At 44.4% G+C, this 18,392-nt stretch overlaps 4 protein-coding genes across 4 annotated transcripts in view; 2 read left to right on the forward strand and 2 right to left on the reverse strand.

Annotated features, from left to right (window-relative positions):
* LOC145363731 (uncharacterized) overlaps nt 1-18,392 on the forward strand; it is a 469,439-nt gene that overhangs the window by 373,143 nt on the left and 77,904 nt on the right. The window lies entirely within an intron of this gene.
* Nucleotides 6,944-11,103, reverse strand: LOC145363590 (uncharacterized). Its single transcript, XM_080218773.1, has 2 exons — nt 10,828-11,103; nt 6,944-7,772 (listed from the first exon to the last, which is right to left on the reverse strand). Exons 1-2 carry the CDS (start codon nt 11,101-11,103, stop codon nt 6,966-6,968), a joined length of 1,083 nt encoding a protein of 360 aa, XP_080074899.1. The 3' UTR covers nt 6,944-6,965.
* LOC145363592 (uncharacterized) lies at nt 11,110-13,849 on the forward strand. The gene is made up of 3 exons (XM_080218776.1): nt 11,110-11,161; nt 12,760-13,513; nt 13,631-13,849. The coding sequence occupies exons 2-3, from the start codon at nt 13,046-13,048 to the stop codon at nt 13,847-13,849; spliced, it is 687 nt and encodes a 228-aa protein (XP_080074902.1). The 5' UTR covers nt 11,110-11,161; nt 12,760-13,045.
* The window catches only part of LOC145363593 (uncharacterized), a 30,026-nt gene continuing 27,615 nt past the window's right edge, over nt 15,982-18,392 (reverse strand). The window contains exon 8 of the mRNA XM_080218777.1: nt 15,982-17,662. Coding sequence (XP_080074903.1) covers nt 16,708-17,662 — 955 coding nt within the window. The 3' untranslated portion in view covers nt 15,982-16,707. The remainder of the gene's footprint in view (nt 17,663-18,392) is intronic.

The following is an 18,392-nucleotide window of genomic DNA, read 5'->3' on the forward strand; positions in this document are numbered from 1 at the left end:
AATTATTTCTAATCTTGTATTATCCTACTGTAGCTACAATATGCATTTCCAGTCAGAGTCATTATGACAGAAAATGTCCATTCAGTAACTTGGGCTCATGCTAACACTCTGTAGGACAATCTAGTCACTCCCATATCTTCTCTACATCCCCATTTCCCTTACACGTTTATTTCCTTGAAGAGCCCCTTCAATTTAATTCTGAAATTATTCAACTCTTCTCCTTCAAACAAGCTAGTAGGCAGAGTGTTTCAGGTCAGCAACACTATTGAAATAAAATACTCCCTAACAGCTCTGTGTATCTCTAATCATGTGTTAGAGTACTGTATAATTATAGATCATAGTGTTATTGGGTATGTATTGAATACAGCAGAATGTGAATAGAGAGGATGTGGTCCAGATATTTACAGCTTTCAATAAATGAGAGAAGAATGAATGTTCCTTAGCAATTAAAATTCTGTTCTGAATTTCTACCCTGTACTGTCTCTGATAACGTTTGTAAATTCTTTTACAATATATTAGGAGAGGCAATATCGCAGACAGAACTCTCAAAGTAGACAGCACATCAGGATCTGACAGAGTCATTCCATTCATCGGGAGATGAATATCATCAACCTTCAGTTAAAAGGGGAAATGTTTGTCCTTTTTGTCTGCTGTGAGAGATTTTAATATCAGTGTGACTGGAATAGTACAGAGAAAGACACCTGAGTGAGAGTGTACAATGCAGTGACTGTGAAAGGCGTTTTAATCAGTTACATTGGCTGAAGAAACATCACATCATTTACAGCAGGGAGAGACTGCACATGGGTTGTATGTGTGAACGAGGCTTCAACTGATTGTCAAACTTGGAGAGACACAAGGACATCGACACCATGGAGAAACCATGGAAATGTGGAGATTGTGGGAAATGTTTTCGTTGCCCGTCTCACCTGGAAATTCATCGACGTTGTCACACAGGGGAAAAGCCATTCATCTGCCCTGTTTGTGGGAAGGGATTCAGTAACCCATCCATCTTACAGACACACCAGCGAATTCACACTGGAGAGAGACCATTTGTCTGTCCTAATTGTGAGAAGGGATTCACCCAGTTATCCCACCTACAGTCACACCAGCGAATTCACACTGGGGAGCGACCATTCACTTGCTCAGTGTGTGGGAAGGAATTCAGTAATTCATCCATCCTGCGGACGCACATACGAGTCCACACTGGGGAGAAGCCATTCTCCTGTTCTGAATGTGAGAAGCAATTCAGCCATTCATCTGACCTCAGGAAACACGAGCGAGTTCATGCTGGGCTGAGGCCGTTCATCTGCTCCCAATGCAGGAAGCGATTCAGTGATTCATCTGACCTGAGGAGACACCAGCGAATTCACACTGGGGAGAGGCCATTCACCTGCTCTGATTGTGGGAAGGGATTCACTCAGTTATCGAACATGCAGACACACCAGCAAGTTCACAAGTGATTACAAGTGTTGGATTCTGACTGATGCTGTTCTGTCGGTAGTAATGTTCATCAGTTCGCATGTGTGGCCGATATCTTTGTTAGGGGCAATGTGCAGCAGCGCGCAGGTGCAGACACCATGTTTGTTGGGATCTGAACCACTGCAGTCCATATGGTGTAGGTACATCCATGCTGCTGGTAGGGAGGGAATTCCAAGATTTTGACCTTGCGACTGCGAAGGAATGCGATATATTTCCAAGTCAGGATGGTGAGTGGTTTGGAGTGGAGCTTGCAGTTGGTGGTGTTCCCATGTCTCTGCTGCCCTTGTCCTTTTAGATGGAAGTGGTTGTGAGTTTGGAAGGTGCTAAGATGAATTTCTGGAGTGCATCTTGTAGATAGTACACAATGCTGCTCCTGAGTTCCCCATTGTTCAGAATGGAGACGACCTGTCCATCAAACTACATCATCCCTCTGAGTCCCAATGTCTTATTGATCAGACAGAGCAGTGACAGCGCAAGAACGAAAAGGAAGCAAATACTGTTCTCCAGAACCTATTCCCTCACGGGAACGTCCGAATCTCATAGAATTCCTGCAGAGCAGAAGGAGGCAACTTTCATAGTCACTCTTTCCTAGTGTCGGCCCCACAAATTACCTGATTCATTCAGCTCAATTTTAAAACCTGCCTTTGTGTTTTTCTGGGTTCTCTCTCACTCATTTTCTTTCTGTTTTAAATCAGTTTTATAGGGCCTTAAAAGGGGAAGTTTTGTATTTGGGGAACAGGAAACCAAACATCACACCAGGGTCTGATAAGTTTGCCCAAGTTATTGGAACTGAATATCATTGAGTCTTGAACATGGAAGGAAAAAGCACCATTCAGAGTGGGGAGAAACCATACACCTGTTCTGTGTGTAGATGAGGCTTCAATCGATCATCAGGCTTGTGGCAACATAAATGTGTTCACACGAAGAAACCATGGAAACGCAGGGATTGTGAGGAGTCATTTTGTTGCACATCTCAGCTAGAAACTCATCAACACAGTCACACTGGGGAGAAACCTTTCACTTGTTCTAAGTGTGCGAAGGGATTCAGTGATTTATCCAGCCTGCGGAGACACTGGGGAGAGGCCAATCAGTTATAATGTGTGTGGGAAAGGATTCAATGATTTATCCAACCTGTTGAAGCACCAGCGAGTCCACGCTTTGGAAAACCGTTCACCTGCCCCAAGTGTGGGAAAGGATTCACTGATTCATCCAAGATGTTGAGACACCAGCGAGTTCACAACAAGAGACCATTTAAATGCTTAAGTGCTTTAAAGGTTTTGAGAATCTGATGTCCCATCAATGTGTTCGCACTGAGGAGAGACTTTTCCAATATGTGGACTGTGGTAAATGTTATAAAAGACGTTGAGATCTGATGTTCCATCAGCGAATTCACATTGATGAGAGACCGTTCAGGTGCTCCAACTGTGGGATTGGGTTCAGGCGATCATCTGAACTCACTGTACACCAGCAAATTCAAACCAAGAAAAGACTGTGGAATGTGGAAAGGGATTCACTCAGTCATTCCACCTGCTGAGACATCAGCAACTTTGTGAGTAACTTCAGTCATTGAATTCATTGGAGTCTTTTTCTGTTTTTCAAACTCCAGCCCAGTTACAGGGGCTAATATTTTTTGCTTAAGAAAATAGTTTGTGTAAAATACACTGTGCTGAATCTTTTTTAATAGCTGTTACAGTTTGTTCCTTTTGAAATTCTCTCCCCTGTCTCATCCATGCTCACCAACAACAAGTGTGAGAGGCTCATGGAACTTTTTGGCACTAACATGGAGACAATCTGGTCAGCTGCCTCTGCTGCTTCCCTTCCACAAGCCCATCGGGCCAAACTATCCTTAACTAAGTCTGGAACTCACATTTTTCTCCAGTTTCCCTCCCATCTGTCTCTTATGCCTTGTCAGAACTCAGCTTGTGCATGACACCTCCCACCCCACCCCACCCCACCCCACCCCACCCCACCCCACAACCCCCAACCCCCAAGACCCTTATGTTCTATTGACCCTATTCACACTAAGCTGCTGACCATTTGCCTTCTCTATATTAATTGAAACTGTTTACTTGTGGTCCTAATCCTTCTCACCTTTAAATCCACTGTCATCACACATTCTGAAAAAACAATCTTTTACCTCCTCTCCAGCTTCCTTTTCCTCTCCAAGGCCCCTGAATTTGATGTTCCCCAAGGATCTATCTGTGGTCCCTCCTATTTCTCATCCACATGCTGCCATTAAGTGACATCATTCAAAAGCACCGTGTGAAATTTCCCATGTATACTGACAACACACAGCTCTACCTCATCTCCATCCCTCTCCATTCATCCACTGGTACTAAATTATCAAACTGCTTCTCCCACATTCAGCACTGAATGAGTAGAAATTTCCTCCAGTTAAAATTGAGAAGATCAAAGCAGTTGTCTTCAGTCACCGTTACAAATCCCGTTCCCCAACAACTGAGCACATCCATCTTCCTCGGAACTGTCTGAGGCTGACCCACACCCTTCACAATCTCAATGTCAGATTTGACCCCAAGATGAGTTTCTGACCACATTTCCACACCATCACTAATATCAGATATTTCAGTCTCCATCATGTGGCCCGTGCACCCCACCTGCTGCTGAAACCCTCATCCATGCCTGTGTTACCTTTAAACTGGATGATTCAATCCATTCCTGACCAGCCTCCCTCACTCACCCCACCCCCACAGTAAACATGTTTAGTTTTAATTTGTGTAACTTGGGTGTCTCTGGCTGGCCAGCAATAATTCTCCATCCCTAATTGGCGGGCAGTTGAGGGTCAACCACATTGCAGTGGGCCTGGAGTCACGTGTAGGCCAGACCAGGTAAGGACGGCACATTTCCTTCCCGAAAGGACATTAGTGAACAAGATGGGTTTTTCCAACAATCAACAATTGTTTCATGGCCATCAGTAGATTCTTAATTCCAGGGGTTTTTTTATTGAATTCAAATTCCACTACCTGTCGTGGCGGGATTCAAACCTGGGTTCCCAGAACATTAACAATAGTCGAGCGGCAGCCCCACTAGGCCTTCACCTATATAAGTTATTAATGTAATATAATAATATAAATATAAGTTATTACTGATCCCAGCAGTCAGTTTGTGCACAGTAAGATTCCACAAACAGCAGTCAGTCCAACTGATTAATCCATAGTGACGTTAGTTAAAACACGAATGTTGGTCCTGTTGCACGGTTGCATTGTGGTTAGCACTTCTACCTCGCAGCACCGGGTTCAATTCCAGGCTCGGGTCACTATCTGCATGGAGTTTGCACATTCTCCTTGTGTCTGCGTGGGTTTTCTCCAAGTGCTCTGGTTCCCTCCCACAGTACAAAGATGTGTGGCCATGCTGAATTGCCTGTTAGTGTCAGAGGATTAGAAAGGTGGGGTTATGGGGATAGGGTCTGGGTGCAATTGTGAAGGACATCCGGGAATTATGCTCCATGTGTGTGGCCCCAAAGCCCAGGCTCAAGGCCCTAATCTGAATTTTGGGACAAAGTTTGACTGCCCGTGGTCTCACAGAAAAACAATTCCCCCAGTAAACATCTTGTAAGATTTTTGTTTATTTATACTATAAAAAATTGGGTCCAGTCCTCCTGTGTACTGAATGGGGATTGATTTTAACAGATTTAAACTCCTTTGGATTTCAGTGTTACAACTTGAATATCTTTTGGTTAAAAATGGAAATAAATAAATATTGGAAAAATGAGCAAAACAAAAATGGGGAAGCACACCCAATCTCCTTCATGTGCATTGAACATTCCTTCACCCACTCATCCACCCAGTGGCTCCCAGCCGGATTGATAATCAGCACAAAGTCAGAGAGAGGGGGAGCTGGTTCTGGGGATGTAAGAATGGACAAGGGCTGGAAGTTTACAGTTTATGGTCATGACCTGCATGGAGGTAAGTCAGAACCGTGCTTGAAGCTCCATAGAGGCAGCCACTTTCTCCATGATAGACAGCCTCTGGAACCTCCAGCCCCTTAACCCTCCAACCTCCCTGCTCTCCTCCAATTAGGGAAGAAGGTGACACAGTGGTAATGTCTTTGATTGGATTTATTATTGTCACCTGTATTGGGATACAGTGAAAAGTATTGTTTCTTGCACAACATACAAATGAAACATACTGTTCATAGAGTACATCAGGGAGAAGGAAAGGAGACAGTGCAGAAGATAGTGTTAAAGTCATAGCTGGAACATAGAACATTACAGCACAGTACAGGCCCTTCAGCCCTCAATGTTGTGCCGAGCTATGTCCAATTCCAAGATCAAGCTATCCCACTCCCTATAATTCTGGTGTAGAGAAAAGCTTAATGCAAGGTAGGTCCATTCAAGAGTCTAATGGCAGCAGAGAAGAAGGTGTTGTTGAGTTAGTTGGTCTGTGATCTCAGACTTGAATGCTTTCTATGATGCTTCTGTAAAAGCTAATGAGAGTTGTAGCGGACGTGCCAAATTTTCTTAGCCTCCAGAGAAAGCAGAGGTGTTGGTTGGGTTTCTTAACTATAGTGTTAGCGTGGAGGGACCAGGACAGGTTGTTGGTTATCTGGACACTTCAAAACATGAAGCTCTTAACCATGTCCACTTCTGGAATAGTCTTCTAGAAGTCCAGCCGAATGCTCTGGGGACATGGGTTCAAATCCCAAATTAATGAATCTGGAATTCTAAAGCTAGTCTCAGTAATGATGTCCACGTTAGTTATCATCAATTGTTGTAAAACTTTACTAATGTCCTTTAGAGAAGGAAATCTGCCATCCTTATCTAGTCTGGCCACATGTGACTCTGGACTCACAGCAATGTGGTTGAGTCTAGAGGTGAGCAAGCCACTCAGTTCAAGGACAATAAGGGATGGGTAATAAGTTCTGGCCTTTCCAGTGATGCCCACATCCCAGGAGACAACAAAATAACATGTCCTGACCTTCTTCAGCTCCCCCAACTGGCTTCACTCCACTTATACTTTCACCTGCTGAGGTCCTAAAGGATGGAAATCCCTCACTAAATTTGCCTCCTTACCTTTTCAATCCAGCTTCTTACTGTCTGTGAAGGGTCTTGGTACATTTTAACCTGTTACTGGATAAATACCAACTGTTATTGTCACCGCTTTTCATCTGAAAACTCAAATGCCACAAAAACATTTGGAAACTTCAGATCAGAGACGTTTTCAGACTGGGAATAGTCACTTGTGATCAGGAATAGCTCACAGTTCTATATCGATCTGATTTCAGAGCATGCCCTGTAAACAATCACTATCTAATAATCTTCATAAAATGTAAAAAAAATCCTTGAAAATTAACAGAACAGCGCTCTCTGTCCTTCCCTCTCTCCTTCTTATAAAGAAAGCTTCCACAGCAACTTGCCGGGTGACAAACCCAGAATGGACCTGTTTTCTCTACCCAGGTAAGGAGCTGTGATCCATGGAAGAGAGTGGCTGGGACACATTTCTTACACACCTCAGGATTAGCCCACACATTCAGTCCTCAATGTGATTAACAGCAGTAAAAGCAGTTGAATCCAACCCCTGCATACATTCATGAAATTGCTGGTGTCTGAGCATTTGCTGTAAGTCAGTGAATACATTCCCACACTCGGAACAGGTGAACAGTCTCTCTCCAGTGTGAACTTGCTGGTGTATCATTAGGTCATTGCTACTTTTAATATTCTGCTCATAATCAAAATATTTATAATGTTTTATATCAGGGTGAATCCGCTGATGTTTCAACAGGTTGTATGACTGAGTGAATCCCTTCCCACACACACAGCAGGTGAACGGTCTCTCCCCAGTGTGAACTCGTTGGTGCATCACGAGATTTTTGCTGCTTTTAAAGCTCTGCTCACAGTCAAAACATTTAAAAGGTTTTATATCGGAATGAATTTGCTGGTGTTTCAGCAGGTGGTATGACTGAATGAAATTCTTCCCACACACAGAGCAGGTGTATGGTCTCTCTCCAGTGTGAATTCGCTGGTGTACAGTGAGTTCAGATGATCGCCTGAAGCCAGTTCCACAGTGAGAGCATCTGAATGGTCTCTCATCAGTGTGAACACGTTGATGACAAGTCACTTCACTGGAGGTTTTAAAGCACTTCCCGCAGTCTGGACATTTAAAGGGTCTCTTGTCAGTGTGAACTCGCTGGTGTTTCTGTAGGTTGGATGTAGCAGTGAATCCCTTCCCACACAAGGGGCAGGTGAATGACTTCTCCTCACTGTGAATGTGTTGGTGCCTCAGCAGATACTTTTTGCTTTTAAATGTTTTCTCACAGTCAGAACATTTGAAAGGTGTCTGATCAGTGTGAACATACTGGTGTGTCAGCAGGCTGGATGACTGAGTGAATCCCTTCCCACAGGTGGAGCAGGTGAACGGCCTCTCCCCAGTGTGAGCGTGTCGATGCATTTCCAGTTCGGAAGGGTAACTGTATCCTTTCCCACATTTCCACAGTTTCTCCATGGTGCCAGTGTCCTTGTGTCTCTCCAGGTTGGACACGTAGTTGAATCCTCATCCACACACAGAACATGTGAATGGTTTCTCCTTGCTGTGAATGGTGTGATGTTCTTTCAGGCTGTGTAACTGGTTAAAGCTCTTTCCATAGTCAGTTCACAGAAATACTCTCACTCAGGTATTTGTGTGTCTCAGTGCTTTTCCAGTCACCTTGACGTTTGAAATCATTTCTCACAGGCAGAACAAACATTTCTCCTTCCACATTCAAAGGCCAATGATATTCAGACCCTGATGAATCGAGTGACTCTGTCAGATCTCGATGTGATATCTGTTTCTGTCTGTAATTCCTCCTTTCCAATATTCTGTAAAACAGTTTACAAAAGTCATCAGTCAGTCCAGGATAAAAATTCTGAACAATTTTAGTTTCTCTGGAACATTTTTTCCTCTCTTGCTTGCCTTCATTGGCCAGAACATCAAGTATAAAAGTTGGCAAGAAGTGTTACAGCTGCATAAAACTTTAGTTAGGCCACATTTAGAGTATTTCATGCAGTTATGGTCACCACATGACCAAAAGGACGTGGGTGCTTTGGAGAGAGTATAAAGAAGGTTTACCAGATGTTGCCCAGTCTAGAGGGTTTAAGGTACGAGAAGAGGTTGGATAAACCCGGATTGTTTTCACTGGAAAGACAGAGGCTTGAGAGGGTGACCTGATAGAGGTCTACAAGATTATGAGATGCATAGATAGGATGGATAGTCAGAGGTTCTTTCCCAGGGCGGGAGGGTCGACTATGAGAGGGCACAGGTTGAAGATGAGATGGGGAAAGTTTTTCACACAGAGGGTTGTGGGTGCCTGGAATGTACTGCCAATGGAGGTGATGGAAGCAGGCACTTTAGCAACATTCAAGGCGTATCTTGATAGATATGTGAACAGGAGGTGAACAGAGGGATAGAAACCATGGAGGGACAATAAGTAGTGGATCTAAATTAGGAGTCAGCACAGGCTTAGTGGGCTAAAGGGCCTGTTCCTGCATTGCATTGTTCTTTGTTCTAAATCTGTAAATCCACATCCCACACACTGTCCCTCCTCCTTGGTCTGAAATCCAAACCCATCTCACCATTTCTTTCCTCCACTCCCAGTTTTCTCCCTCCCTGTCCTCTGTCTGGGTTCAGTTCAAAGTCTGACAACACCAGGTTTTAGTCCAACCTATTTATTTGATAATATACTCGCAAGCTTTCGAGGGGTTACCCTCTTCGTCAGGTGAATGGAGAGTTCTGGCCTCAGACAGAGCATATAAAGCACAGACAGTTTAGAGATTACTGATTAAAATGCGAATCCTTACACCTAACCTGCTGTTCAAGACCTGAAGTGGCTGATAATGTGAGTGGTAGGAGCACTGATCACAGTTTAAAGAGATGTGTATTAACAATCACTGAAACAACTATATGATGATATCAACAAATTCCATCCCACCATCAGACTCACCATGGACTATTCCCCAGAATCAGTTGCATTCTTGGACACACGCATCTCCATTAAGGACGGTCACCTCAGCACCTCACTGTACCGCAAGCCCACAGACAATCTCACAATGCTCCACTTCTCCAGTTTCCACCCTAAACATGTTAAAGAAGCCATTCCCTATGGACAAGCCCTCCGTATACACAGGATTTGCTCAGATGAGGAGGATCGTGACAGACACCTCCAGACCCTGAAAGATGCCCTCGTAAGAACAGGATATGGTGCTCGACTCATAGATCGGCAGTTTCGATGCGCCACAGCGAAAAACCGCACCGATCTCCTCAGAAGACAAACACGGGACACAGTGGACAGAGTTCCCTTCGTCGTCCAGTACTTCCCCGGAGCGGAGAAGCTACGACATCTTCTCCGGAGTCTTCAACATATCATTGATGAAGACGAACATCTCGCCAGGGCCATCCCCACACCCCCACTTCTTGCTTTCAGACAACCACACAACCTCAAACAGACCATTGTTCGCAGCAAACTACCCAGCCTTCAGGAGAACAGTGACCACAATACCACACAACCCTGTCACAGCAACCTCTGCAAGACATGCCGGATCATCGACATGGATACCATCATCACACGTGAGAATACCATCCACCAGGTACATGGTAAATACTCTTGCAACTCGGCCAACATTGTCTACCTGATACGTTGCAAGAAAGGATGTCCCGAAGCATGGTACATTGGGGAGACCATGCAGACGCTACGACAACGGATGAATGAACATCGCTCGACAGTCACCAGGCAAGACTGTTCCCTTCCTGTTGGCGAACACTTCAGTGGTCACGGGCATTCAGCCTCTGACCTTCGGGTAAGCATTCTCCAAGGCGGCCTTCACAACACACGACAGCGCAGAGTCGCTGAGCAGAGACTGATAGCCAAGTTCCGCACACATGAGGACGGTCTCAACAGGGATCTTGGGTTCATGTCGCACTATCTGTAACCCCCGTGACTTGCCTGGGTTTGCAAAACCTCACTTACTGTACTGTCTGGAGACAATACACATCTCTTTAAACTGTGATCAGTGCTCCTACCACTCACATTATCAGCCACTTCAGGTCTTGAACAGCAGGTTAGGTGTAAGGATTCGCATTTTAATCAGTAATCTCTAAACTGTCTGTGCTTTATATGTTCTGTCTGAGGCCAGAACTCTCCATTCACCTGACGAAGAGGGTAACCCCTCGAAAGCTTGCGAGTATATTATCAAATAAATAGGTTGGACTAAAACCTGGTGTTGTCAGACTTTTTACTGTGTTTACGCCAGTCCAACGCCGGCATACCCACATCATGGGTTCAGTTCTCCAGCTCCTGTCTGCAGACTGACAGTAAACCCAATGGGTCTTATTGGGGGGGTTTGGAACCTCCTCCACTCACCCGCCTGAGTCCAGATTCACAGTCATACTGCGCATGCTCCAGCTCACAATGGGCCGGGGAGTGATTGACGGGCAGCCCCGGGCCAATAGGAAGAGGATCATCCGGGACCTGGATTGAACCCAGGTCACCGCCGCCATCTTGGGAGAGGAAGGCGTGTCTTTTGTTCAGGGAGCGGAGCGCGGGGACGGCCATCTTGGTAAGGGAGGGGGGTGAGTGGGCGGGGTTTCTCCCCGTTGCCTGGGCCCGGTTACCCGGGCAACCGGCGGGCGCCGCCATGTTGTGGTGGTGATTGTCCATCCGGGTGTTTAGTGAAGGAATGGACAATGAGCTGGAGGTGAGTTTGGAAAGTGTTCAGAGGAAGGTGTGAAATCAGATTGACATCCAGATCTGTGTAAGAACTAGAAATTCACATTCAGAATGTTTCTCAAAGCTCACCACAATGCTGCAAATACTCAGCTCATCAACAACAATCCCCTGGCATTGCAAATGTTAACTCTGTTTCTCTCTCTTCACAGAAGCTGCCAAAACCTGCTGAGGATTTCCACAACTTACTGTTTTTACTTCCCATTTCCAGAACTTCCTGTTTTTACTTCCCATTTCCAGCTTCTCCAGTCTTTAACTGCAATTATTATCGAATTCCTACAGTGCAGAACCATTTGGCCCATTGAGCCTACACTGAACAACAATCCCACTCAGGCCCTATTCCTGCAACCTCACCTAGTTACCCTGTTAATCACCCTAAGGGTACTAAGTAGGTCAATTTAGCATGGCCAGTCCACCTAGCCTGCAGATCTTTGGACTGGGGAGGAAACTGGAGCACCCGGAGGAAACTCACACAGATACGGGGAGAATGTGCAAGCTCCACACAGATAGTGACCCAAGCTGGGAATCAAACCCAGGTCCCTGGCACTGTCAGACAGCAGTGTTAACCATTGTGCTTTTTTTTTGTTTTTGAAGTTAAAATTTATTTATTAATCACAAATAAGGCTTACATTAACACGGCAATGAAGTTACTGTGAAATTCCCTGAGTCGCCACACTCCAGCACCTGTTTGGGTCAATGCACCGAACGGCACATCTTTCAGACTGTGAGCAGAAGCCGGAGCACCCAGAGGAAACCCACGCAGACATGGGGGGAATGTACAAGCTCCACACAGAGCCAAGGCCGGAATTGAACTCGGTCCCTGTCGCTTTGAGACAGCAGTGCTAACCACTGTGCTTTTTTTTAAATAATGTCACCATTTAAATACACAAATCAGCAATGTTTATTTGTTTAACTGAGACTGGGGTGTTCAGGAGCAATATCAGGAATCACTTCACGGAAAATAGAAATCTGGAATTCTGATCGGATTCAGTCAACAGAAAATTTAAAAACTGAGATTGTGAGAAGGTTGTGAGATGAGAGTGTTAAGGATTATGGAATCAAGGAAGATGGATGGATTTAACAATCAGATCAGGCAATTCATCCTCAAAGCCAAGAGACTACCAATGAAATAGGAAGTCAGGGCAGATCGGGAAGGTGGGGCTCTTTTCGTGTCATGCCCAAGGGACTCAGGTGACTGGGTACCACTTAAGAGAGGAAGCTGGCGAGTCTTATCCAGTAAAAAGTCTGACAACACCAGGTTTTAGAGTCTTATCCAGCCAACAGGGTACAGGTGTGACTGTCATAGTGAAGGGGCATTGAGTAGATGGGGCATCAGGGATGCAGTGACCAGGAGAGAAAATGATTGAATTTATTCTGATTCTGCAAACACAGCTGGAGATCTGAACACAGCCCAAGAAAAGGGGGAGGGAAAACTGGGAGTGGAGGAAAGACACTTCGCTGGATTCTGGATTCTGATTGTTGGGATGGGGAACAAAACTGAAACTAGAATTGTCTTGTGTATTTCTATCCTGGATTTACAGTGATGACATTTATAAACTCCTTTTTCAGGATATTGGAAGGAGAGGAAACTCAAACCAAGCATCACATCAAGATCTGACAGAACTTTTTGATGCATTGTGATGTGAATGTGGAAGGGGAAAGGGTTTTCTGTCCTGTCTGAGGGAAAAGATTTCAAACATCAGTGTGATTGGAAAAGCACCGAGATACACACACATACAGACCCAAGTGAGGATGTTCCAGTGAACTGACTGTGGAAAGAGCTTTAACCAGTTACACAGCCTGAAAAAAAATCACACCATTCACTGCAAAGAGAAACTATACACATGTTGTGTGTATGGACAAGCCTTCAACTGATCAACTGGAGAGACACTTCAGCACTATGGTGAAACCATGGAAATGTGAGGATTGTGGGAAGGGATTCAAATGGCCATCCCAGCTGGAAATTCATCAGCGCACTCACACTGGGGAGAGGCCATTCACCTGCTCCACGTGTGGGAAGGGATTCAGAGAGTCATCCAACCTGCTACAACACCAGCGAGTTCACACTGACTTGAGACCTTTTAAATGTCCAGACTGTGGGAAGTGCTATAAAAGTTCTGGGGACCTGATGTCCCATCAACATGTTCACACTGACCAGAAGCCATTCAGGTGCTCTCAGTGTGGGACTGGGTTCAGGAAATCATCTGAATTCACTGTACACCAGCACACTCACACTGGGGAGAGGCCATTCACCTGCTCCATGTGTGGGAAGGGGTTCATTAATTCATCCAACCTGTTGAGACACCAGCGCACTCACTCTGATGCAAGAACTTTTAAATGTCCTGACTGTGAGGACAGTTTTAAAAACAGTGATAATCTGCTGAGACATCAACGCACTCACACTGGAGAGAGGCCATTCACCTGCTCCGAATGTGGGAAGGGATTCAGTCGATCAGCCGCACTGATGACACACCGGCGAGTTCACAGCGGAGAGAGGCCGTTCACCTGCTGTGTGTGTGGGAAGAGATTTACTTGTTCATCTCATCTATTGAAACACCAACACACTCACACTGTGGAGAGGCCATTCATCTGCTCTATGTGTGGGAAGGGATTCATGCAATCTTCTAACCTGCTGACACATCAGCAAATTCACAAGTGATGCGGAGGTTGGAGTCCTCTGTTATTGCTGCTGGTGGTCACATTGAGGACTAAATATGTGGGTTAAACCTGAGGTGTGTCAGAAATGTGTCCCAGCTGCTCTCTTCCATGGTTCAGAGCTCCCAGCCACAGAACAGAGGCTCGTTTAGAACTGTGTTTAGAGTCAGGAAGTCAAATCCAAGTCCATTGACCTGAGGCCAACATTCAAAGTGCCAGCACTGAGGGAGTGCTGCATTATTAGAGCTGCTGCCTTTCGGGCGTGATGCCACCCAAGTACCCCATCTGCCCCTTCAAGGACATAGATGTTGCCATGGATATGATTTTGAAGAAGAGTGGGGGGGGCTATCCCCAAAGTCCTGACCAATATTTATCAATCAACATCACTACAAACAGATCATCTGCTCGTGATCATGTTGCTGCTTTTGGGATCTTGCTGTGTACACATTAGCTGCCACAGTTCCTGCATTACAACGATGACCATACTTCAAAGACACTTCATTGGTTGGAAAGTGCATTGGGAGACCCTGTGGTCCTGAAGGATGCTAAATGCAAGTTTTTAAATTTCAGATTTGTGTTACCTGATCTTGATATCTGAATTTTAACTGACTTCAGCCACCTCCAACTTGCCATTTAATAAATGAACTTTGGATGGAAGAATATTTTAACCAGGTAAGGCAACACCAGGATTCTCCGGTGAGTAAGTTTTAAAAATAAGTTTACTCGTCAAGAAACGTTTGTTTCAAACTTTGGCTTTTATAATTTGATGTGGGTGATCAGTCTGTGGAAGGTTAACCCTCTCTGGCTCCTTTGAAAGGAATTCTTGTGGATTTGAACCTCAGAAGTCTGGTTCCTTCTTTGACTATAATTTACCTGGAACTCAATCCTGTGACTATTCAGTACTTGGCTGGCAAGGAAGATGTTGGGAATCTCTACTTTTATTCCCAAAGTGAACATTAGCCGACATCAGAGTTGGGCTGATTGTGACATGACACTTGGTCAATTTGGATACAGATTAATTTAACCCAGATCCCCGATTACTTACACCACCTTCTCTCATTATCTTCAACAGAAATACAATTGCAGAGTTTCATATTGACCCCATGATCTGATTCTATACAATCAGATATTCAGACAATTTCAAATTTTGAGATGAATCAGAGTTTGAAGTTCTCTCTTGAAAGTACATTTATTGTATTTGCGCATTCTTCACATACACAGTAATTTAGATCATACCTTTTTACAGCAAATAAAACTCAGTTTTTTTTACCATAAGCTTACATGTGACACTAATAAATAAACTTAAAAATAGCGATTGATTCTTTATTTATTAATTGTAACCCAATTAAATCTCACTACTACTAGAATTCTTTATTTATTACTGATTGCTAGCTAATTAATACAATAATCTTAATTAATATGCTTGTCATTACAAGATAGACTGGTTCAAAAAGACAGTCAACAGCTTTCTTCCTTATTAATCCTGACCAGATTAAACAATGAACCTTATTCTTCAGCTGGACTTTGGAAGAATATGATATCCTGTAGCTTATTAAAATTAGAAAATAATTTCTTCCTTTAAACAATTTCTGCCAGGTCTGCAGTTTCTGAAAACATTTCAGGTTATTCAGTGTTAATATTTTATAATGAAAATCTAGTCTTTATGAATATAATTGTCTATTATATTGAGTCATTAATGATATCTTAATCAAAGTTCAATACTGAATCTGTTTCATGACTGGCTTTTAATATAGAATCAATTTGTAGCGAATAAAGACAGAAGGTGAATAGACTGTGAGAAACCACATGTTCGAGTTTAAAATGGCTTCCTTGACCTTGTTACTCAGAGCAATGAATATGGGATGGAAGTGATTGAATTTTAAAACTAAATTTGATTACCCAGGCCTGCAGTTTCCTCCATTACAACAGTCACGACAATTCACAGAACTTCATTCACTGTACAATGCTTCAGGACAAAGGCAGAGTTAGATAGATTCCAGATAAACAAGGTGCTGAAAGGTATTGGGGTAGGTGGGAATGTGGAGTTGACGTTTCAATCAGATCAGCCATGATCATGTTGAATGGCAGAACAGGCTCCAGATTCACATGTTCAGCTGACACCTTGTGGTTGTAAGAGGTGCTATAGAAATTAATTTTTTTCTTATTCTCCACAATGTTGGATATATTACACTCAGTCCTTGCATCAAAATCATTGTTAAAGGCTTAGTCTAAATTTGACACATTTTGAATGATGGGCTGCTTTTCTCTAGAAACGAGAAGACTGAAGGGTGACCTGGTGGAAGTCTCTAAGATTATGAAGGGGTTCAATAATCCAACAGGGATTTAATGAGAAACCTCTTTACCCAGCGAGTGGTGAGAATGTGGAACTCACTACCACAGTGAGCGGTTGAGGTGAACAGCATGAATACATTGAAGGGAAAGCTAGATACATACATAGGGATATGCTGATGGGGGGAGATGAAGAGGGGTGGGTGGAGGCTCATGTGGAACATAAATATTGACACAGACTGATTGAGCTGACTGACCTGGCCCTGTGCTGTAGACTCAATGGAACAGAGACAAATGTAATTATTGTACATCTACCTGTCGTGGTGGAAAAACCTCTATTTACTATCCAGGATAGAATAAATGTCCTTCATCAGCTTTTATGGATCATTTCAGTGGAAATGTGCTCTCCTAGATTCAAAGAACATCAGCCCACTGGAAGCAAAGTCGTGAGACTGGCCGGTCCAGCAGAAAGAAACCCTCCAACCCTCTCACTTCACCCACTGTCAGAATGAACATGGTTCAGTCCCGGGTGTGATTAACAACAGCAATAACAGCAGAATCCAACCCCTGTCATCACTTGTGAATTCGCTGATGTCTCAGCAGTTGTGATGATTTAGTGAATCCTTTCCCACAGTCAGAGCAGGTAAATGGTCTCTCCCCAGTGTGAACTCGCTGGTGTGTCCGCAGGTTGGATGAATTACTGAATCCTTTCCCACACTGAGAGCAGGTGAATGGTCTCTCCCCGGTGTGAACCCGCTGGTGTGTCTGCAGGTGGGATGACTGAGTGAATGTCTTCCCACAATCGGAGCAGGTGAATGGTCTCTCCCCAGTGTGCAATCGTCGGTGTTTTTGCAGATTTGATGCATAAGGAAAACGCTTCCCACACTCAGAGCAGATGAACGGCCTCTCCCCAGTGTGAACTCGCTGATGTATCAACAGATAGGATGAATCAGTGAATCCCTTCCCACACTCGGAGCAGCTGAACGGTCTCTCCCTGGTGTGAATTCGCTGGTGCCTCTGCAGGTTGGATGAATTACTGAATCCCATTCCACACTCAGAGCAGAGGAATGGCCTCTCCCCGGTGTGAACTCGCTCGTGTGTCTGCAGGTGGGATAACTGAGTGAATCCCTTCCCACACGCTGAGCACGTGAACCATTTCTCCCCGGTGTGAACTCGCTGGTGCATCAGCAAGTTGGATGATTCACTGAATCCCTTCCCACAATCGGAGCAGGTGAATGGCTTCTCCCCGCTGTGAACCCGATTGTGTTTCTGCAGGTGGGATGAACTTTTGAATCCTTTCCCACACTCGGGGCAGGTGAATGGCCAGTCCCCTGTGTGAACTCGTTTGTGTGTCTGCAGGGAGGATGAATGAGCAAATCCCTTCCCACACTCCAAGCAAGTGAACGGCCTCTCCCCAGTGTGGTTACATCGATGAGTTTCCAGTTGGTGTGGGAAATTGAATCCTTTACCACAGTCTCCACATTTCCATGGCTTCTCCATGGTGCTGGTGTCCATGTGTCTCTCGCAGTTTGACAGTCAGCTGAAACCTCATCCACAACAAAACACCTGAACGGTCTCACCCCAATGTGACTGGTGATGTCTTTTCAAGCTGTGTTGGAGTTTTTTCCACAGGCAGTTCACTGGAACACTCTCACTTGGATCTGTGTGACTCCATGCTTTTCCAATCACACTTATGGTTGAAATCTCTTGAAGCAGGCAGAACAGATAAGTATTTCTCTTTGTAGATTCCAAAGGCTGATGTTGTCCAGGCCCCAATGAATGGACTTAATCTGTCAGATCACCACGAGTATTTATTTTGAGATTTCTGTCTGGAAATCCTCTTCTGATATCCTGTAACACGAATTTCCAAAATTCATCACTGTCAGTGCAACTTAGAAATTCAGAAAAGACAAGTCTAGTTTTTACAGAAAATGCTTCACTTTTCCCCACTATTCTTACCCTGCTGTATCCCAATAAACAACCTCCCAATTCTCCTAAAGGTGCCAATTCGTGTTGGTTAATGAATCAATGCTCATCACTTCCTGTTCAAATGTGTGTAATATGCAGCACTCATTACCTGGTTGGAGATATGGTGGGTGCAGCAAGTGGTCATGATCTGGAACTGGGTGCCCACAGATCTGATAGTAGTGAAGGCAATTAAAGATTTCAAAATGAAATCTTTAATTGGGTGATACGGTGGCACAATGGTTAGCACTTCTACCTCATGGCACCAGGGTCCCAGGTTCAATTCTGGCTGG

Source organism: Carcharhinus amblyrhynchos, unplaced genomic scaffold (assembly GCF_965287045.1).
Source record: "Carcharhinus amblyrhynchos unplaced genomic scaffold, sCarAmb.v2.hapA scaffold_39, whole genome shotgun sequence".
NCBI classification, from domain to species: domain Eukaryota; kingdom Metazoa; phylum Chordata; class Chondrichthyes; order Carcharhiniformes; family Carcharhinidae; genus Carcharhinus; species Carcharhinus amblyrhynchos.

What these genes read in the sequence shown, in the direction of transcription:
- LOC145363592 (XM_080218776.1), top strand. Translation starts at nt 13,046, where the DNA reads ATGGACAAGCCTTCAACTGATCAACTGGAGAGACACTTCAGCACTATG. An exon ending in ACCAGCGCACTCACTCTGAT is followed by an intron (nt 13,514 to 13,630) that starts GCAAGAACTTTT and finishes GAATGTGGGAAG; the next exon opens with GGATTCAGTCGATCAGCCGC.
- LOC145363590 (XM_080218773.1), bottom strand. Translation starts at nt 11,103, where the DNA reads ATGGCGGCGCCCGCCGGTTGCCCGGGTAACCGGGCCCAGGCAACGGGG. An exon ending in GTGAATCTGGACTCAGGCGG is followed by an intron (nt 7,773 to 10,827) that starts GTGAGTGGAGGA and finishes CACACTGATCAG; the next exon opens with ACACCTTTCAAATGTTCTGA.